Source organism: Dendrobium catenatum, unplaced genomic scaffold, assembly GCF_001605985.2.
Source record: "Dendrobium catenatum unplaced genomic scaffold, ASM160598v2 fragScaff_scaffold_1519, whole genome shotgun sequence".
Taxonomy (NCBI): Eukaryota; Viridiplantae; Streptophyta; class Magnoliopsida; order Asparagales; family Orchidaceae; genus Dendrobium; species Dendrobium catenatum.
In genome coordinates, this window is record NW_021319981.1 from 68,627 (window position 1) to 92,087 (window position 23,461).

The 23,461-nt window shown below is 36.4% G+C and overlaps 1 protein-coding gene across 1 annotated transcript in view; it reads left to right on the top strand.

The window, feature by feature from the left end:
* Positions 1-381: 381 nt before the first annotated feature.
* LOC110112162 overlaps positions 382-23,461 on the top strand; it is a 36,092-nt gene continuing 13,012 nt past the window's right edge. The window contains exons 1-2 of the mRNA XM_020844272.2: positions 382-664; positions 1,309-1,453. Of these exons, the coding sequence (XP_020699931.1) occupies positions 588-664; positions 1,309-1,453 (222 nt within the window). The 5' untranslated portion in view covers positions 382-587. The remainder of the gene's footprint in view (positions 665-1,308; positions 1,454-23,461) is intronic.

Sequence of the window (23,461 nt, forward strand, 5' to 3'; positions counted from 1 at the left end):
AAAGTGAGGAGTGTGAGGCTCCCTTCCAACAGCTCAAGCCCCTTCTCTCCATGCCATCTTAACTTCAAATCCTAAGAATGGGTAAGGATTGTTACTATACTTAGGCATATATGGGGACACAATAATCTTTATGCTCATTCGAGAAGAAAGAAATAAGCAATGATCAATTTATAATGTCAATATGATAATAAGAGTTGCTGAACATATATACCATATATATATATATATATATATATAATGTGAACATATCCTAAAAGAGTTTTCAAGTGAATTTATATTTATTTAAAATTTTGTAAATTCAATAGAATTAAAATATTGTTAAATTTGAATTTATTTTATCTTAATTTGATTAAATCTATTGAATCCTAAATCGTTCAAAACCGAGCGAACCCTAATCCGGGGTGTAACTTTGCTAAACCCTTTCCTCTCTCATACGGGAGCCCCATTTTCAGAACCTCTGCCAGGCCATCGTACTACGCCGCCACCTCTACTGCTCGCACGGGCATATCCCCTGTACTCACAAAGTTGAAACATTGCCCTTATCTGTTCGGAAGGGCTGACTTTAAGCTCGCATATCGTCCAACGAAATGCCTTATCGGCAGCGTCCATCGGAGTGCTCATGGTTCTCCATACGGAACTTCCCCAAAACCAGAAGGTTTGCAAGGTGAATCTGGCTACTTTTTAAAGCGGGTCTTCTCGATTGAAATTAAACTGTATTGATTGATAATGGTTATATAAACATTTTACCTTACAAGCCTTATCTAGTCTTAATTCTTCGCTCCCTTCATTGCGCTTTTTTCAAGGAGCCCTGTGATCACATGCGACTTATCTAATCCAATTCCATCCAGCTCAAGTAGCAGTTTGCATACCAAATAGCTATATATATTCCTCTTAGCTCCTAAGTATCATTATTTTTTTAGTTCTATATCTTAGACGCGACAGAATGGTGTGAAAGTACCGAACAAGTTTTCGATTAGCATTGCAGTTGATGCCACTGAGGTTGGTTTATTTGTAGATTAAATATATTAATATGATCCTCTAACCACATTGAGATGGTTCTGTGACCAGAGCTATTGTGAAGCATAGATTAAGCATTCAGCAGTATGCTAGGATATCAGATTGGTATTAAATTTGCTTATCACCGAAAGGATTGTGTGACACAATATACAGTGTTTAATGAAGTTCATCCATCCTCAGTTGAGGACAGTGTATTAACAGTCAAATTCTGAACTTCTCTAATTTTTGTTTACTGCCGGTTGATTGATAATGCTTATACGGCTGACACATCAGTTTTTTGTTTTGTTTTAGGAAAATGGGTTTTGAAAAAGATGATATCTACTTTTGGAAACAGATGGGGAAAGCAATGTTCTGCACTTATATGATATTTGGACTTGCCTGGTTGTGGAATGAAACATCTCCGCTTGGTTGGTGGACCTTTAGGTCGAGGCCCAAGGTGATGATGTTCCTTTTTTCCTATGTTGTTGCTATTATTACTATTGCGGTTGCTGAATTTTCTTCTCCTCCTTATTAACATCTGGTATCTGACCTATTATCTCCATTGAGAACGTATGAGAACCTGCCTTGAAAAAGCATAATTAAAATATTGCAAGTCAACTAATTTTAAAATACATGCTTACAAAAGTAAACACTTCTTACAACAACATCAAGCCTTTATCCCACTACGTTGGGGTCAGCAAATGTTTTAGTCATGGTTTAAAATTGTGCAAAAATAGTTGTGCCTCAGCGCAATTTCATCCTTTTAAGTCTCAAAGCCCACACAACGAGATCAAGAATTGAGGCGTACGCCTCAAGTTTTAGAGGCATCCGCCTCTAGAAATAGAAAAAAACTAACCTATTATTTATTATTTTTAGGTAGGGGTAGACCTAAAAAGACTTAGCTATTTAGAGGCATCCGCCTCTAGAAATAAAAATATTAGGAATGACCTTTCTTTATTAGATTTAAACGAGAATTTGACGTTTAATAGGACACAATGGAGAAAAAGGATTCATGTAGCCGACCCCACGTAGTGGGATAAAGGCTTGATGTTATTGTTGTTGTTTGTTGTATGTTCGGACCCCCCCCCGGGTCGGTCATTTCCCGAAAACAAACCGAGGGTTTTCTCCCTTCTTCTTCGAGCGACATTTTCCCTCTTCGTTTCTTTCAACCAGCGTCGGCCTCCTTCCACTGAGAGCTGCTCTTCGCCTCTTGCTTGGAGTTCTCTTCTACTGCGAGTTGGGCTGGAGTCTCCTTTGACCGACCGCTTTAAGCTTTTCTTCTTTGTGGTTGGAGCTTGGGGTTTATTGACAAAGGTGAAATAGTTTTATTTCCTCTTCTTCTTTGCACTCAAATGTGATTTTTTTGTTATACCATCGCATTTATCGACATATTCCTTTGGTTTTCATTCATTTTTGGCGAAATTTTTTTCTTTTAAATTTTATGCAATCTTGCTTTATTTTATAAATACACTTTTTATTGTCATTTGATTGAATGGTTGCCATTGATATTGCAAGAAAATTAAAATAATAGGACTTTTTTATTTATGTAGTATTTAGATATCTTTTTGTTAGACTTATGTTTATGTGGACATATGGTTTAGGCTTGTATAATAAAAAGTATAAGATGCTCAATAGATGTGTGTATAAATTAATATCGAAAATTTTAGTAGGAGAGGTGTACTACATGTAATATGAATCTAAGTTATGCACAAAAAATGTTTGATCTTCTATGATATAAAATTTTTTTGGATACGATTTAAAATTTACTTTGTAGGTCTTGACGGCTACGTCTTAAACTCTTAGGTTGTTTTTTTTATAGTGGCTTGATGTTTTGATCTTGGAATTATATATTAATGAAAAATACTGTGATTTGGGAAAGATAGAATTTGTGTTGAACTATATTTCATAGTCTTATTATTGGGATATTTTGATTTCACTTCATATCTTTTGCCTTTTAATGTTTTATATTATTTACTCATTAGTATATAAAAAAATTATCATTTTATGTTAACGCAATCTTTTGATTTTGAGGCTTATGCCTCAAAACGCCTTGAGGCTTACTCCTTGCCTCACGAACGAAAAAAGCCTCAATACCCGATTACGCAATTTTAAACATTGGTTTCAGTTACTCCTATGGGATAGATTATGAGAAGATATTTCTCATGGTTTCTAAGCTTAACTCCATTCATGTACTATTAGCCATTGCAACAAGCTTGTACTAGCCCCTACATCAATTTGATATTAAAAATGCTTTTCTCGATGATTATCTTAGAGAAGTATATATGAATTCTTTCCCTGGGTCTGAGAATCGAGGCAATGCACATTTCAGAAATTCTTATATGGTTTTAAACAATCACAACCACTGCATGCATGGTTTAACTTATTCTTAAGTATGTTTAAGATGCATAGATTCTTTTAATGTCAAATGATTACATTGTTCATAAAATATATTTTAAATTGCTAGATTGCTATACTGATTGTTTATGTTGGTAATATTATCATTGAAATGATGAGGAAAAAATAATTAAAAGAATCTTTTGCCAAAAGAGTTTAAGATTAATGACTTTGCTAAACTTCAATGTTTCCTTTGTATGAAAATTGCCTTATCAAGAGATCGCGTTTTTGTATCACAGAAAATGTACATTTTTAATATCTTTATTGTAATTGGGATGTTGGGATGTAAGTTAATAAACATTTATGAATCGAAATTTTAAGATGAGTGCTGAGGATGGAAGCACTATTGCAAAATGTATATGTAAAAACTTTGCGGAGAAACGCATATGACATAAACCATATTATATATTTGCTTCTCAGTTAGCATTGTCTGTAAATTCATGAATTATCCCACAAAAAAAACATATGTATGGGTTATTTTTCAGATCTTTCAGTATCTAAAAAGGAGTCTTACCAATTGACTATATTTTAGGTAAACTCTCAACAAATTGTGGAAGTGTTCATTGATGCTTATTGGACAAGTTCTATTATTGACAGAAGATCAACAATTGATATTGCATATATGTATGTCAAAACCTATGTTGCACTAGTATGGATACGACGATACATATATGACACGATACTTACATAGGGCACGTCAATTCTTAATTCTTAAAAATACAGGATACAGGTACAGCGTGGACACGTCATTATAATTTATGAATCATACATAAAAATTAAGAAAGCAATCAAAGCATAATATTTGAAATTACAAAAAAATGAAAGCAACATCATTTGTAGCTTATAATATCAAAATAAAGTAAGCATTAAATGTCTGGTACAACAAAAAAAGCAGAAACATAAATTGTTTAGCACGTGAAGTTTCAAATATTCAATAGAAGAAATGATATGAGTAGCTTCTTCAGTGGTTTGTCTTTGAACTTCTATATCATCTTTAATAAATATCATAGCTTCTAATTCAGGCTCATCAAGTGCAAGATTAGCAATTTTTAATATTCCCATATCATCAAGTGACTCAAATCCATCTCGGAAATGAGAGAACCTCTCTCACAGCCGTGGAAGTAAATACGACGAGTCTTTTTTTTTTTGGATTTTGTTTTTGCTTTTCAACGGACTCGCGTATCGGATACGCGTATCATTTTGAAATTAAATAATATTTTAATTGGATACGGCAAAGCCGTATCCAACACATATTGGTGCCGTATCGGAGGCTTATTCGTGTATCGGTGTATCATATACAACACGCCTTCATAAATAGGTATATCGGTGCAACATAGATCAAAACTTAGTCATATCGAGAAATAAGAAATAAGCTGTTCTGTCTTAAAGTAGAGCCAAAACGGAATTCGAGGCTATGTTACATGTGATATGTGACAGAATTTGGTTAGAGAGAATATACAAGAATTCCAAAGATTAACAACTAGCTCATGTTTCATAATAAAGATATCAATAACATTGCAGAGAACAGAGAACCCAACTCTTCATAATTGGACCAAGCATATATAGTGATAATTATTTTATTTAGGAAAAGATTGATGACTTCTATCCAACTTGTTTACACTCCTTGAAATCTCTAGGCAGCTTATATTCTCTCTAATGCCATACAGTAGCAATTTTGACAGTGTGAACTTGAACATGGGTATGCTTGATATCTAAGAGCTATTATACGTTGGTGATGTCTACAGACCTTAGCAATTCCACGGAGTTATAAAGTAAAGAAGTAATTCTTCAAGCTCAAAGATAAATAAATTTTAGGAGAGTGCCACTTCAAATTTCATGGAATCGAGCTTCACAACAGGTTTTTTTAAAACAATGTTATGCTATTCCAGCTTGCTCTTTCTTATGCAAAGAATGGTTTGAAACTTCCTTTGTTCAAATGATCATATCCTTATATGTGCTGTGAAATTTTAGTCACCACTTATCTAAAAATCTTTTAAGCATTTGAATCCTTACTTGCTTTGTGACATACCAATTATCTCTTACCATTTAATGTGTTCTCTCAATTATTTGAGCTGCCACACATGAGGTGTCTTCTATTTGTATCTTCATTACTTTGCTTTCTTTGGTCCTTTTGAGGTTCTCTAGAGCTAGAAGTAGTTGACTTAGGAGTATGAGTAAGACTGTATGAATGAGCTCCCCTTTCGATTTCTTGCAAAAGAGCTTGTTAACTTTTTTGCATAAAACCCATAGGAATAAGTTTTTTGAGGAAAAACAAAAAATAGTCCCTTGATCATTAGCAAGTGCGCAATCTAGTCCCAAAGTTTTGCATTGCCCCTATTTAGTCCATTGACTATTGAAAATTGATTCAATTTGATCTCATGACTTAAAATAAAAGTTAAATGTGAGTGTATTTTAGGCATTGCAATTATAGGTGAGATTATATTACTTGTTTATTTTATCATTTATTAAATTATAATATATAAAAAAATCAGAATGAAAGTTGAACTACTAAATAATAAGGGCGAATAATTAGTAAAAAAATATTATCCTTTAAGAAAAATCTAAATGAAAGATTATACAAAATTCCAAAACTCATAAAAAATACTATAATTGATTAAAAAATTCCAAAACCATTATTGCAAAAATGGTGTCATTGGCTACAAAGCTCCAAAATCCTTGTTGGACATTGTTGCATGTTGCTCGTCAAAGATTGTCATATGCTGCTTTAGTTGCCTATCTTAGTTAGAACTCTACAATCTTTCATTGTTTTATCTCGCTGTCGCACGGGATGGCTCTAGAATGGGATGAGCTACGATATTATAAAAAGGTAAATTTTAAATATTTTTACTAAAATGCTTAGGAGACGAAGGAATTTCTTGGCTTACAAAACTTTTTAATACTATTTTGAAGTCTAAAAAGATGCCAGATCACTGGAGAATGAGTGTGTTAATTCCTATTTTAAGAATAAGGGTGGTGCACAGGAGTGTGCGAATTATAGAGGAATTAAGTTAATGTGTCATACTTTAAAACTATGGGAGCGAGTTTTGGAGCGTAGGTTGCGACGTGATACTATTGTTTATCAAAATCAATTTGGATTCATGCCGGGTAGGTCTACTATGGAAGTCATACATTTATTGAGATGTTTGATGGTGAAATATAGAGAGAATAAGGACTTACATATGATATTTATTGATTTAGAGAAAGCATATGATAAAGTTCCAAGAGAAGTGCTATGGAGAGTTCTTGAAAAGAAAGGAGTTAATAATGCTTATATTCAAATAATTAAAGATATGTATGCAGGAGCTATTACTTGTCTTGAAACACAAGGTGGTTTGACCAAGTATTTTCCTATTTCGGTTGGATTACATCAAGGATCAGCGTTAAGTCTATATCTTTTTTCTTTAGTTATGGATTTTCTCACTAGACATTTGCAAGAGAATGTACCTTGGTGTATGCTTTTTGCTGATGATATTCTTCTTGTTGATAAGACTAGAGAGGGAGTTGAAGGTAAACTCGAATTATGGAGGTCAACTTTAGAGTCTAAAGTTTTCGCTTGAGTAGATCTAAAACTGAAAATATGGAGTGTAATTTTAGTAGCAATAGACCTAGTGATTGGATTGTGAGTTTGGGCGATCAAGTCATTAATAAAAGTACACGTTTTAGATATCTTGGATCTATTGTTCAGAGTGATGGTGAAATTGATGGGGATATTATCAGCATAATTCAAGTTGGATGGTTGAAGTGGAGGAATGCATCGGGCTTATGGTGCGATAGAAAAGTCCCCCTCAAACTTAAGGGAAAATTCTATAAGTTGGTGGTGAGACCTGCAATGATTTATGGTACCGAATGTTGGCCATTAAAAGAGAAGCATAATACTAAGTTAAGTGTTGCAGAGATGAGGATGCTTAGGTGGATGAGTGGCTTGACCCTTAGAGATAGGATACGAAATGAGCATATACGTGAAAAGGTTGGAGTAGCTCCAGTGGAAGATAATATTAGAGAGAGTCGCCTTAGATGGTTTGGTCACATTAAACGGAGGCCTTCTGATGACCCGGTTAGGAAAGTTGAGGTATTAGATTTGAATTATGTTAAGAAAGGCAGAGGTAGACCCAAAAAGATTTGGTTAGAAAATATTAGACATGATCTTTCTTTATTAGATTTAAATGAGAATTTGACTTTTAACCGGACACAATGGAGAAAATGGATTCATGTAGCCGACCCCACGTAGTGGGACAAAGGCTTGATGTTGTTGTAAAATGCTCTCACATTAAAAGTGGTGGTTTTGCAGGCTATTTTGTAAAATTTGATAGATTTTCTAATAAGGGACCAAATTGGATCAATTTTCAATAATTAAGGGACTAAATATGGTCGGTGCGATGTTTTGGGGCTAAATTTGGCACTTATTATTTGTCGGAGGACTATATTGGATTTATTATCATATTTTTTGTTACTTATTCTGAGGCAATGATAATTTGATAGTTATGAATTAGATGATGGGGAACAGTGGAGTTTAAAGTGAATAAGGCTTGTTTTTGCCAGATTCAACTAACTGATTACTCCTTTGTGTTTTCGTTCTTGGTTTTAAATCTCAGGACTTTATTCCACTATTTGGTAAATCAATAAATTTTTTAATATGCTTGTCAGACTTCTTGACTCTACACCAGTAGCTGTTTAACCCTGATGAGAAAGATGGAAACCTCTTATGATGATGAACATGGAATATTTTGTTCCTGTCCGCCCTGATAACAATATCTTTGTTAACATCTTTGATTCTGAATGATTTGACTATCTGTTTCTTTGAAAATGTCCGCTTGAATGTAATTGTGGCTAATGATCTGGACCAACTGAAAGAACACTGATGCCACTTGAAAATTCGTCAGGGATGTTAAGCTCTTATGAACTAGCCCAAGGCTAACCAAGAGGGGGCGAATTGATGTTTTAAAATTTTTTTAAACAGAATCACAAACACAACCAAACAATCACCACAAAAATTAAATTGCGAAAATTAAATGCGAAAAATACAATAAGAAAGAACACACTAGATTTTATAGTGGTTCTGTTAACTTGACCTACGTCCACTCCCCGGAGCCTCTCCTCAGGCTATTGCACTAAATACAGTGTCTCTCCTTTTGCCCCCACAACAAGGCGTAGAAGCCCGTACAAAAACTCCTTTCCACTTACCCAGGTGAGGCAGAGAACCCAACTCCTTTGCTTCCTCCTGAAGCAGACAGAGAACCCAACTCCTTTTGCTTCCTCCTGAAGCAGGCTGAGAACCTCGATCAGTTGCTGAACTAGACCTCTCTCGAACTACCAAGGAACTAGGGACGACGATCGTAAAAGACGACTCGGATCCTTGCTTGGAGCAACCTTTGTGAAACCCCTCACAAACTCCCCCTCACAAGATTCTCTCTCTCTCTCTCCCTTGCTCTCCCTCTCCTCTTGGCTCTCTTAGGTCAGGACAACAACAAAAGATCTCTTAAGAAAACAAGAGATCTTAAATAGAAGGGCTTCAAATTTGCCCTAATTTACAACTAATCATCAAAGATCATCCAGGACGATTGACCGATCGTTCTGTACGATCAGTTCAAATTCAGCTCAATCAGCCATGACGATTTGGGAGAGTCTGGACGATCAGAAGGTTCATTTGTTCAGATCGTCCAAGACGATAGGATATCGTCCAGACCATCGCCTTGGATGGATATATGGACGTTGGAAAAATAACTAGATCGTCCAAGACGATCTCACGATCGTCCAGACCGATTATTACAAAAATGACAAATATCGTCCAGAACATAGCCCTGGATTCATGTCTGGATGATGAAAAAATAACTGATCGTCTAGGCCAATTTTGGATCATCCTGGACGATTAGTTCAATTTAGTACATATCGTCCAAAACATCATTCTGATCGTCCAGCAAAAACCTAAGGTTTGTTTAATTGATCATCCCGGACGATCCTGTGATTGTCCAGGATGATATGATCGAGCAATCAAACCTTAATTGATTTCCTTAATTACCATATTAATTTTAACATAATTGCACTGCATCGTCTAGGACGATGTCCAAAAATAAAACATGCCTAAAGAGATCTGGCGGCTGATTTTTTCTGATTTGAGCCTATCGTTCCGGATGATTTGATTAATTGCGTCTGCCTTAACCAGGATGCCCTAATTAGGGTTTCTATTTTTAACTGATCGAAAACAGAGAAATCTAAAAACAGTCAGAATTTTTCCTCCAAGTGTGTGTGTGCAAGGTTACTTAGCATCCGGACCCACATTGTTACAATGGACTCAAGAAAAGGTAAAAGACACTTGATGTACATTACAAGCTGACTCAGTCATAATCTACCCAATCTTGAGCTGGTTTGATTTGCAATTTGATCTTGTGGACCTGAAACGTTAGTAGGCAAGGCAGTCGTAGAAAAAACAGAAGTAACATAAATATTTGCTATCATCAAAATTATAATTCTTGAATCCAAATTCGCAACACCAACATATTTGAAAAACTTCAAACTGTGACTTAGCCAAGAATCAATCAGCTTTTGTGAGGTGTTTTTTTTTTAAATTTTTCTTCACTGGCTCCCCATTCCTTATTTTAGATTATGTGAATCTGGGCCCTGAGGTCTCTTGATTGAACAGATCTATTCTAGAATTGTGATTTGTATAGTCCCTGAACTATTTCACGTCTCTTTTCTGGCAGAAGGCTTGGCATCCTTTTTCTCATTAGCTGATATGGCGAAGTCAGTACTGACAATATTGCATTCAAAGATCCCTTCTCAAGAATGTTGTTGTTCATTTAATTTTTTAATTTTTTTTTTTCAGTTGTGTTAGTATAGATATGTAGAAATTCAATTCAAACCTCAACTTCTGTCAGTATTTGTATAATAATTAAAGATTGGAAATTCAAAATCTTTGAAATAAAGTTTTGATTTCAAGCTTGATTTTTTATTTAAAATTTTTTAAGGCTCACTATTAATGCTTGTTTGATGATGATGTATTAGCCCTTGATCTCATCATGATCTTATAATGGGCATTTAAAATTACCTTCTTGATGTTCTAAATTTTCATGTGTTACTGATCATAGAGTCAAGATATAAGAATTGATCTTATTGAGTACCATGCACAAACCTCTATGTTTATTGCTAAATATTTTGTTAAATCTTATTAACCACGAGAGATAAGTGGGCAGCCAACACGCTCATTGTTGGAATGCAAGAACAAAAAGCGCACCCAACTATATTCATTCTAATATTTCTTAATCTTTTCCATCGTAGTCTTAATTGGCTTTATGGGTTTGAACTTATCACAACTTTTAAAATCATTGAGTTGAATTTGAATATCTATGATGCATGGACACGGACACGGCGACACGGACACGACACGACACGGACACAGGACACGGTTTTTTTTTTGAAAATATAGGACACGGGTACGGCTCGGACACGGCAATACATTTTTTTATATAGTGTATATATATTAATGTAATATCATATTAAAAATGATAAATAATAATAAATGAATGACATGATAACTTGTCTAGCTTATAATATAAAATATCTAGTACAACCACAAAAATATAAGCAAATAATAACTTACTCCAACATCAAGCATTCAAGCTACAAGAAAAAGTTATTATATGTGGGACATGATGTACTTGAAAAATAAGGATTAACATCATAAAGTGTTTTTAAAAACTCAATTTAATTTTTTACAAACTTCTACCCTTCTTTTTTTGGATTATACTTAAAACTTTTATCAATTTGTTAAAGATGATCAAATTATTCTTTTGAGGGAAATGCTATCACACACATTTTTTTTTTGGGACATTTAGGCCATTAAGGCAAACTCACACACAACGCATACACAAAGACTCGAACCCAAGACCTCTTGGTTGGAAGCATAACCTCTCAACCAACAAGCCAAAGTGAGCTGTGTCTATCAGACAAATTAAACTAATGAATTCCATGTATGGCACATTGATGGTATTTGCTTCTTTTCATTTAAATTTAGTTGATTAATGGATATTTCAAACTTCTAAATTATAAAGATGACTTTTCAAATATCTTATTCTTATATAGTACCTATTTTTATTTATAAGTTCATTAATTTACTTCAGTCCATCTTGAACTATTGAGTTCTGTATGTGTGCACTACAATAAACCTGAAGTAGATCATTAGATAGATAATAATTTCTTTTTACAATGTCTCAAGTTACTATGATAGCAGTACTTGAAATATTATTGACAACAGTGCATACTAATGTCATAGCGGCAGTCAATTTCAAAGACATCTTCATTATGCATGCATATAACTAGTTAGTATCAAATGGCAGTTTTACCTTTTATATGTAATAATATTATTCTTCAGTTAACTGATATTACAAGTTTCTAAAATTATGAAGCGACAATAAAGCCTAAAATATTGAAATTTAATACAAAAAGAACGTAGGAGCTGCACGCTTGTATTAATCTAGCATCATTGTCCCTTTAGGACAGGTGAGCATGAATTCTCTTGAGAAATCATTATGTTTTTTTTTTTCTTTAAAAACTGTGTTGTTATCATTAATGTATACCGTAAAAAAAGGAGAAAGTATATAGGCATGCTAAAGTGCAAAAATCAAACATTTCAATGACTAGTGATTTTGTTGACTTCTTTTTTTTTTTGAAGAAAAAAAAACAATGGCTAGTGATTTTGTTGACTTCTTTGCATTATTCTATTAGATATATTTGTTGACTTCCTGCATGATGCAAATAATATATATGCTTCCAATTTAAAGATGGTTTTGAAATGAAATAATAATAAATATAATTTTCTTTGTTGTTGATAATGCTTCAAATAATTATGCCATAAATCAAGGTTGTGAAAATCGGTCCGGACAATGAACCGGAAGAGGTTCACAGTTCGATGGTTTGCCTAAGGCTGAACCAGGGCTAACCGGATGATATAATAAATATTAATTTTATTTAAAAATGAATTAATATAATAATGATATAATCATATCAAATATGTGATAACAAATTAAACAAAATAAATAATTATGAAGCATAAAACATGAATAAATAAAATCTTTTTAAAAAATAATATTATGAGTACAATGACCAAATATAATCTGTTTGGCTCAAATACAGAACTTCATCAACTGGACTATCTACATAACTGTTCAAACAGACCATTCTCTTTCATTCACTACTCAATTATGGGTATTTTGGATCAAACACATTTAACATTTAAATGGATGCTCGGATAAGCTAGGCTTTTTAATATAGTTTTGAACTATGTAGAGACCTACTGGCTCTATGTTTTTCATTGATAGATGTAGTCCTAATTAAAGCCTAAAATTAACATCTAAAGGATTTTGTTTCTCAATAAATATGAGTCTCTCATTTTATCTTTTTAAGATAATAGTCTCAAGTTTTAATTGAGTCTTTAGCGATTACAATTTTCCTAATTCATTACATTGGGGCATTTCCACAATCATTTGGAGGGCAGTTAGTTGCTTCTTGCACCTTATCCATGGATGAATCTAAGGATTTTAAACACTTGTTTGCTGCATTTCCCAATTCATTCACAACTGAATTCATAATCATTTCAACACAATCTTTCATGGACATGTCGACGTCCACACACGAGATGTTGCAGATCGAGAGACTGACTTATTTATGTCGATCAAAACCCCGATGTAGCATGAAATCGTGATTCGGCTCATGTTCATGATCGCAGTCTGCCTTAAAATCAGGCATTGTTTCATTTTCGTCAGTCTCAAATGCCTGTTCCTGCTCGGATTCATGATCTTCCTCATTCTCGTCGCACTTGGCATCCGAAATTTCTTCGGTTGAGCTGGCGAAGGTGATATCCTGCAAGTGCCAATGGCAATCCAGTCAAGTAGAGTAGTCTGAATCAGGTTGGGGACGGAGATGAGCATGGAGAGTTAGAAAAAGCGGGTTTTTTTTTAAAACATTTGCCAGTTCGCCGGTCCAGCTGTTGGACCATCGATTTGAAGTGGGCTGCTCTGGTTTCCTACGGAGCCGGTTAGAGGAAAGGATCAAACCAGTTGGCTAGCCAGTTCCCGGTTCAACTAGTTGAACCGACTGGTCCTGTTTTTAAAATATTGCCATAACTGAATTTTAATTTAATTGTTATCTGATTTATTATTTTTGTGCATTGGTTTATTTCATGTTTGTTGCGATGCACACTCCTTGAACTTAATAATTGATGAATTGAAACACATTGCTTTACTTATTAAGAAGACTTGGGATGATGTGAGATATTTAAATAAATTAGCATTTGTGAAGTAGAAGTATGAAAATTGCATCAATCAGTTGAAGTTAAATGAAAATAAGAAAGTACTTGTAGAAGCACCTTAGTTATTGAACTCTAATTATTTATTGCTTGTGACAACATTGCCATTATAATATGCATTCAGCCATCTTGTGTCGCTACGAGTTAGAAGCATTATCCAACTAATAGTGAAGAGTTGCACAAGATTCATTTAATGTTTTTGAAGCATTTTATATTGCTTGTCTTAACTTTTCAGTTGCATTATATTCTATTTGTATATATATATATATATATACTTGCATATTCAAATTCAACTTAATATTTTGGCAAATCATGAGAATTTGGATCTCAAATTCATGGATAGATATGAAGGCTATGTTTAAGAAATGTTACAATGAATGTTATTTGATTCAACTAAATAGTGAATAGTTGCACTAGATTCATTTAATATTTTGTAAGTATTTTTTAATGCTTGGCTCAATTTTTAGGTGCATCATATTCTATTTGTAATATTTTTTATGATATTTGCATATTCAAATTCAACTAAATACTTCAGCAAATCATGAAAATTTGGGTCTCAAATTCATGGATATCATATGAAGGCTATGTTTGAGAAATGTTAGAATAAATGGCGTTTGATTCTTGCTTTGTTATGTACAAGTTGTTTCTTGTGGAAAGTTATTGTGAAAATATGTAGTCAAGATATTGAGTTACACATAAAATGTTAAAATTGTACTTTCGATTTATATCATAAATATAAAAGTGATGTATTAACTTATTTGGATATGTGCGTCACTGAAAATGATGAAGCATTTTTAGCTATCAAAACACAAGTATTGAAAAGGTAGGGTACTTGGGTTGTTTTCTTGTTTGATACAGTCAGTTTTAATCTATTAATACAGGTACTTATTAGAAACTAGAGCTGGGCTCATATTTGAATAAAGGTATAATATGTGCCAATGTGTAATTTAATATTTTGGGTTGGCACTTTGAAGCGTCAAACTATAGGTTAGCTTGCTCAAGATATTTCTGATAGAAAATACTTGAGTTCACAAGTAACTCTTAGGGTAATACTTGAGTTTGCAAGCAAACCTATCACCAATTGGTGAAAAACAGCGAGAATAATGCAAAATCTGGGTGAAATCAGCCCCAAAATGATAGATTGAGGTAAGAAAATCAAAGCTAAACAAGCACGAAGACGAGATACAAGAGATCCTCAATTCGAGAGGAGGATTATCTCTCCCAAATCTCTAGACAAAGATAGTCTAGAGCCCAAGTCACCAAAGAACTGTAATAGAAAACAAATCAAGCATACCTAACCCTAAACATCTCATGCTACTTAATACGTAAACTTTCCTAATCAAAATTCCCTCCTAAGCTCAGCCGCCCTACCTTTTCAAATTTGAACATATTGTAGTAATGGGACCTACTATTGTGGGCGGCATCATTAGGGGAGGGGGGACTAGCCCGCCTCCTGTATACACGAATCGACCCTAGACGGACTGGTTGGGCCAATTTAGGAGGAACCGGCCTATCAATACCGCTCTCCCAAAGAATCTCCTTGTCCTCAAGGTGAAAATAAGGGAACTGATATTTCACCCTCTCATATTGCTCCCACGTGGCATCATAGTTAAGGAGGTTCTTCCACTTTATCAGCTCTTCCTTAGTTCCATCTTCTTTCTGGAGAATCCCCCCCCCAAAATCAACTCTAAGGGTTCCAGAATCACCTCTAAATCCTCAGTAAGTGTCACCGGTAACTCAGATCTTGTTGTATAATCACCAATGACCCTTCTCAACTGAGATACATGAAAAATAGGATGTATAGTCGCCATCGGTGGTAGTTTCAGCCGATATGCTACTGCTCCGGCTTTCTCCAATACTTCATAAGGCCCAAAGTACCATGGAGCAAGCTTCTCATTCCTCCTGCTGATGATTGTCTTTTGCTGGTATGGTTGAAGCTTCAAGAACACCATCTCCCCTACTTCAAACTAGATGTCCCTCTTGTGTCCCTCTCCTCCAAATACTCCTCCACTGAAGAAACTGGAGTACTGCTACTTCTAAAGTGCACAAATTGAGGAGGATACCTTTCATGCAACATTTTGAATGGGGTCATTTGAGAAGCAGAATGGTAATAAGTTTTGTACCAATACTCGGCCTGTGATAACCACTTGGACCATAGCTTGGGTGTCTCAGACACAAAGCATATGAGGTAAGTCTCCAAGGTCCTGTTGACCACTTCTGCTTGGCCATCTGTCTGTGGGTGGTAGGCGGTGCTCCTTTTCAACACTTTTCATTGCAATCCGAATAGCTCTCTCCAAAAATGGCTGAGGAACATATTATCTCTACTGGATACTATCACCTCTGGTACCCCATGCAGAACAACCTCTTTGATGAAGGCTGGTGCTATTGTCACTATCGTGTAGGGATGTCATAGGGGAATGACATGAGCATATTTGCTCAATCTATCAACTACTACCAAGATCACCGTGAAACCTTCTGAACGGGGTAACCCATCTATGAAGTCCATAGATTCCTCCTCCCAAACTCGCTCTGGCAAAGCCAATGGCTGTAGTAGTCCTCCCGGTGACATGGCTAAATACTTATTTCTCTGACATACCTCACATCGGGACACCATCTCCTCGACATCCTTATCCATTCCCTTCCAGTACAACTCCGAGGCTAGCCTTCTGTAGGTCTTTTGTACCCCTGAGTGTCCCCCAACTGCACTCCCATGGAACTCCTGAAGTAAATGTGGAATGTGAACTGATGTCCTGAGCATCACAAATCTTCCCCGGTACAATAGCCTCTCCCCCTCCAAAGAGTACCCCGGGTGGCTACTCATTTCCTTTTGTAACTCGGCCCTGATCTGTCCCAACATCTCATCTTTGGCGCTCTCCTCCTTGATGGCCTCCCAATCTAGTATCAGAGTGACCGATACTGCCATCATCTTCAGCTCCCCCATATATCTAGATAAGACATCTGCTGCATTGTCCTCCACTCCTGGCTTGTACTGGATCTCAAAATCATATCCCAACAATTTGGACAACTACTTCTGATGCTCTTCAGTCACCATCCACTGCTCCAATAATTATTTCTTACTCCTATGATCGATTCTGATAATGAAGTGTCTACCTAATAGGTAGGGCCGTCACTTCTGGATGCCTAAGATGATGACCATCAACTCCTCATAGACCGATTTTAGCCTGACTCTAGCTGTCAACACCTAGCTGAAGTAGGCAATGGGTCGACGATTCTGCATGAATACTGCTCCTAGTTTGTACCCTGAAGCATTGTCTCCACTATAAAGTCCTGAGTGAAGTCTGGTAAGGCTAAGACTGGTATCATAGTCATGGTCTTCTTGAGACTCTCAATTGCCGGCATTGTCCCCTTATTTAGAGCTCTGTAGTCCACACAAAACCGACAGCTCTCATTCTTCTTCTTGACGAGAAGGATTGGACTAGAGAAAGGACTCACACTCGGCCTGATGATCCCAGTCTCCAGCATCTCATGGATTATCTTCTCAATCTCATTCTTCTGAGATTGAGGATATTGATAGGGCATGATGCTGATGGGTGACACCCCTTCCCTCAAGACGATGACATGCTCCTGCTCCCTAGGTGGTGGCAATTCCTGAGGTGGCTGAAACACCTCCTGGAATTACTGGATTAGCGGCCGTATGGAGAGGGGTATGTCCCCTCCCTCTTCCAATCTAGCTCCCTCTAAACTATGCAGCTCCAAATATCCTCCACCCACCAACTGTATGTTCCTCGCCATAGTTTTAAGTGAAATCATGGATTTGGATAGCTCTGCATTTCCCTTAATCACTACCTTTCTCCCATCCACCATCAACTCCATTGTGAGTGCTTCCTAATTAACCTTGGTGTCTCCCAACGTTTGCAGCAACTTCATCCCTAGGATGACATCTGTACTTCTGAACTCTAGTGGAAGAAAATATTCCCTCACCTAAATCCTCTGAATAGTCAGTAGCACTTCTCTACATATCCCTTGGCCATTCTTCATCTTCCCCGTACCCATCATCACCCCATAATGACCAGTATCCACTAATCTCACTCCCAATTGGTCGACGACCTGAGTGGAAATGAAATTGTGGGTAACCCCACTATCAATTATCACCCCCACCTCCATGTATTCTATCTCCACCTTCACCTTCGTGGTATTATTTATAGTGAATCCTACCACCGAGTTCAGGAAAACCTCGGCCATATCCAAATGCAACTTCTCCTCCATCTCCTCCTCTAACTCCCCTAACCTACTTCTCAGTTTCCTTATCATCGCAGATTGTGAGAACCTGAAAAGTTCCGTCATTGCATTGATGCCCTGGCATATACTTCTCATCGCACCTAAAACGCAACTTCTTTGCTCTCTTATCCCGCATCTCCTTCTCTGTCAGCCGCTTGAAATTTCCCCCACTCCCTCCTATCTTCTCCCTGGTGGTCTTCGGACTTCCTCCTATTGCAGGACCTTTAGGTGCTAGATGGGTGGTCGTCATCCTGTGTCAACTGTGCTGCTACTCCTAGCTCCCCTCTCCAAATTTCTCTGATTTTCAACTAGTTGTGCCATCTTCATAGCCTCCCCGGAGTCACGTGTAGGGGTGTCAATTATTGACACGACCCGAAAACCCGACCCAGAAAATCTTGGTTAGGGTCGACCTGTTTAACAAACGGGCTGGGTTCGGGTCTCAACTTTCGTCCCGTTTAAAAAACGGGTCAGGTTCGGGTCAACCCGGTAACCCGAAATTGACCCGGGATTGACATGACTGCCAACCCGCCAGTCCTGCCTCATGTACTCACGTCGAACTCGATCCCGATGATCCGCATAGGCATAGCCAAACCGTGGAGCGCTGGAGCTGCACTGGTCGGTCCGGTCTGGCCTTGCCCAGTCTCACTAGCCCTCTCAAGGCTCGTGTCGCGTCGAACTACCGAACCACAGTTCCACAAGCTCTCGTAGACTCGCAGGCGGCAGTCACGCAGCTCTCCCCTGTCGCGATGGGGCCTCGAACCGTGCCGAATCGGTGAATCCTGATCTCCAGATTTAAGTTCCTGCGTTCGCGAGTCGGGTTGAGTCAACCCGGTAACCCGCACGGGTCGGGTCCGGGTTGGAAATCTTCACCCGTTTAGCTAAACGTGTTGGGTTCGGGTCAACCCATTTATACCCGGGTCACAGTTGACTCGAATTGACACCCCTAGTCACGAGGCATCAAAACCTTCACTGCTTGGATTTCTGCCTTTAATCCCTTCATGAAGTTCTCCTCCAATATAGTATCTGATAATCGCTTCACCCTACTTGTCAGGTGCTCCCGATAGTTTGCTACTGATCCCTTCTACACCAAAGCAAAGAATTGCTCATAGAAATCTCCTTCCTGGTCAATTTTGGAAACGTTATATTATGTAGTCCTTGAATTCTCTCCAGTTCTTGATAGGTCTCCTCTGATCTCTCCACTGGTACTATGATAGTGCCTTCCCTTCCAAGCACAAGCCTGCCACTGTTAGCTTCTCCTCCTCCATTAGCCCATTGACGGAGAAGTACCTTTCCACCTTATAAATCCACCCATATGCATCCTCCCCTTCAAATATGGACATCTTTAGCATCCTCGGCTTTGGATCTCCACAATTTCCCCTTATTCCTCCATAGCTTCCTCTTTCTCAAGTGCTTAGCCCTCCCCATGTCTCCCGGTCTTCTCTTGCCCTGTCACAGCTGAAACCCCCTTTGAATTCCCCTCTCCTTTTTTCAAATTCAGCACCCCGGTATCCATAATATCCCTCCCTGCATTCCCAATCAACACCTCTTTGCTCCGCCCTCCTTACCCATGCCTTTCCATACCTACCTCTTATATCCTCCCTCTTGAAAGGCTCCAGATGGGGTTTCCTTCTTTCTTCCTCCACGATCTCCTCCTCATCTTCCTCACGAATTTCGAAATTCGTGGTTTTCCCTTTCACTCATTTTGCCACGGAAGCCGCCGTTTGGTTGTGGATTTCCAATATTTTCTTCATCATGTCATGAAGATCGGCTACTTTTCCTTCTATGGAGGAAATTATTTCCTCCACCATTGTCTTGATTTTGTTCATCTCCCCTTCAAGTCTTTCTTCTAGCGCATCTACATTCTTGACCGCCATCTTTATCCAGATTTTCGTAGATTCAAAAATTTTGGATTAGGATAACAAAAACAGTAACTATGTCCTTTCCCAGGCAAAATTTAGCCGCTGAAACTCGCCAAAATCAGCCCACGAACGGTCCCAAGACTTGCTCTGATACCAATTTGATAGGGAATACTTGAGTTCGCATGTAACCCTAAGGGTTAAAAAAAAAGTAACCCTAAGGGTAATACTTGAGTTTGCAAGCAAACCTATCACCAATTGGTGGAAAACAGCGAGAATAATACAAAATATGGGTGAAATCAGCCCCTAAACGATAGATTGCGGTAAGAAAATCAATGCCAAACAAGCACGAAAACAAGATACAAGAGATCCTCAATTCAAGAGGAGGATCGTCTCTCCCAAATCTCTTGACAAGATAATCTAGAGCCCAAGTCGCCAAAGAACCCTAATAGAAAACAAATCAAGCATACCTAACCCTAAACATCTCATGCTACTTAATACATAAACTTTCCCTATCAAATTTCCCTCCCAAGCCCTGGCCGCCCCATCCTTTTCAAATTTGAACTTAATTGTAGTAATGGGACGCACTATTGTGGGCGGCATCATTAGGGGAGGTCGGACTAGCCCGCCTCCTGTATACATGAACCAGCCCTGGATGGGCCGGTTCAGGAGGAATCGGCCTATCAATTTCCTTTAGTATTAGCATGTGAAATTGCAGCTGAGTCTATATAGAACATTGGAGGAAGAATCAACAACAACAACAAGTCTTTATCCCACTATGTGGGGTCGGCTACATGAATCATTTTTCTTCATTGTGTCTGATTAAGAGTCAAATTGTCATTTAGATCTAATAAAGAAAGATCATTTCTAATATTTTCTAACAAAGTCTTTTTAGGTCTACCTCTTCCTTTCTTAACATAGGTTAAATCTAATACATCTACTATCCTAACTTAGTAATCGGAAGACTGTTGTTTTATGTGACCAAACCATCTAAGGTGATTCTCTCTTATCTTATCTGCCACTGAAGCTACTCCAACCTTTTCATGTATATGCTCATTTTGTATCCTATCTCTAAGAGTAAAGCCACTCATCCACCCACCTGAGCATCCTCATCTCTGCAACACAACTTAATATTATGCTTCTCTTTTAATGGCTAACATTATGCGCCATAAAGCATTGCAGGTCTAACCATTATCTTATGGAATTTTTCCTTAAGTTTGAGTTGTAATTTTCTATCACACAGCAAGTCTGATGCATTCCTCCACTTCAACCAACCAACATGAATTCTACTAATAATATCCCCATCTATTTCACATTACTCTGAACAATAGACCAAAGACATCTAAAACATGTACTCTTATTAATGAGTTGATTGCTTAAAGTCATAAGCCCCCCACTAAATCTAATACTACTAGAATTACACTCATTGTATTTAGTTTTAGATCTACTCAAACGAATTCAAGTTTACTTTCAACTCCCTCTTTAGTCTTATCAACCAGAAGAATATTGTCAGCAAAAAGTATACACCAGGGAACATTTTCTTGCAAATCTCTAGTAAGAACATCCATGGCTAAATAAAAAAGATATGGGCTTAAGATTGATCCTTGATGTAATCCAACTGAAATTGGAAAATACTTGATCAAACCACTTTGTGTTTGAACACAAGTAACAACTCCAACATGCATATACCTATTGACTTGAATATAAGCATTATTAATCCCTTTCTTTTCTAGAACTCTCCATAGCACTTCTTTTAAAAATTTATCATATGCTTTCTCTAAATCAATAAATATCATATGAAGATCTTCTTTTTTCTCTATATACTTCTCCATCAAACCTCTCAATAAATTTATGTCTTCCATAGTAGACCTACTCGGCATGAACCCAAATTGATTTTGAGAAATATTAGTATCACATCGTAACATATGCTCCATAACTCTTTCCCATAGTTTTAAAGTATGACACATCAACTTAATTCCGCTATAATTTGCACAATCTTGTGCATCACCTTTATTCTTAAAGATGGAAATCAACACACTCATTCGCCACACATAACATCCTTTTAGTCTTCAAAATAATATTAAAAAGTTTAGTAAGCCAAAAAAATTCATTAATCTCTTAAATATTTCCACCCTCTATTGGAATATCATCAGGTCCAACAGTGTTCCCACACTCAATTTTCTTTAAATCTTCTCTAACTTCAGTTTTAGTAATACGCCGATACAAAAAAAAAAAAAATCTCTATCTTCATTTAGTGTGTTAAAGTCACTAAAGTCAATCGTATTTTCACAATCTTCATTGAAAAGCTTAGCAAAATGTCTCAGCCACCTTTGTTGAATATCTCCTTCTAAAAAAACAATTTTTATCTTCATCCTTAATGAATTTCACTTAAATTAAATCCTTATTACTCCTATCTCTTTGTTTGGCTAGCTTATACTTATATCTTTCGTCCTCTTTAGTATCTAATACATTATATTAATCATTAAAAGCTAAAGTTTTTACATCATAGAATGCTTTCTTAGACTCCTTATGGGAAACTATATATCTTTCCCAATTTTTAGATTTTTTACATCTAAATCAATTTTTATAATAGAGTTTTTTATTTTTTATTTTTTCTTGCACATTTTGATTCCACTACAAACTATTTTTACTATTAAAAGCTTTTCATTTTTATACTCCAAACACATCCTTTGCAACATTATTAATATTACAAGCTACTACTTCCCACATAACATTAGCTTCCTCATGCACCAAAAAATTTTTAAAATCGTGAATTTTACTCTCAAAGATATTTTTGTTAGAGTTTTTTAAATGCCACCATCTAATCCTAGAACAACGATATACTATATTTTTCATACTTTGTCCGTTCATCTTAAAGTCTAAAACTAATAAGTTGGATACATAAGCTTCACTCAGAATAACTTTACAATCTCTGCAATCTAAACGATCTATTATTCTTACAAGAAAATAAACAATTTGAGTTTTTCTATATCCATTCTTATAAGTGATAAGTCTTTTCTTAAATAAGGTATTAACAATAAAAAAAATATGAGCTAGAGCAAAATCTATTATAATCATACCACCTTCATTAGTCGCTCTAAACCCATAGTTATCATGAATGCTTGTAAAATCCTCTGCCTCTCTACCAATATATCCATTTAAATCTCCCCCAATAATTTTTTTTTTCTTTAAGTGGTATCTTTTGTATTAATTCTTCTAAGTCATTCTAAAATTTTAATTTTGAGTATATATCAAATCCTTACTTGAGGGGCATAAGCACTTATAATATTAATAATCTTATCATTAACAATAATTTTCAAATCTATAATTTTATCTAAAATTCTATCAATTTTTACAACATTATCTTTCAAACTTTATCTATAATCACACCTATACCATTTCTAGTACGACTCCTACCAGAATATCAAAGTTTAAATCCTAAACTATTAAACTTTTTAGCCTTCTCTCCCACCAATTTAGTTACCCGAATGCATAGAAAATTTATCTTCCTATGAATCATAATATCAATTAATTCTATTAATTTGCATGTAAGGCAACCTACATGCCACGATCTTAACTTAATTTTAGTTTTATGGACTAGCTTCTTTGTCCACATCCGTCCATGATGAGGGAACCCTTGCTTATTTAACATTGCATCTGTGCTTCTTCGATGCATCGG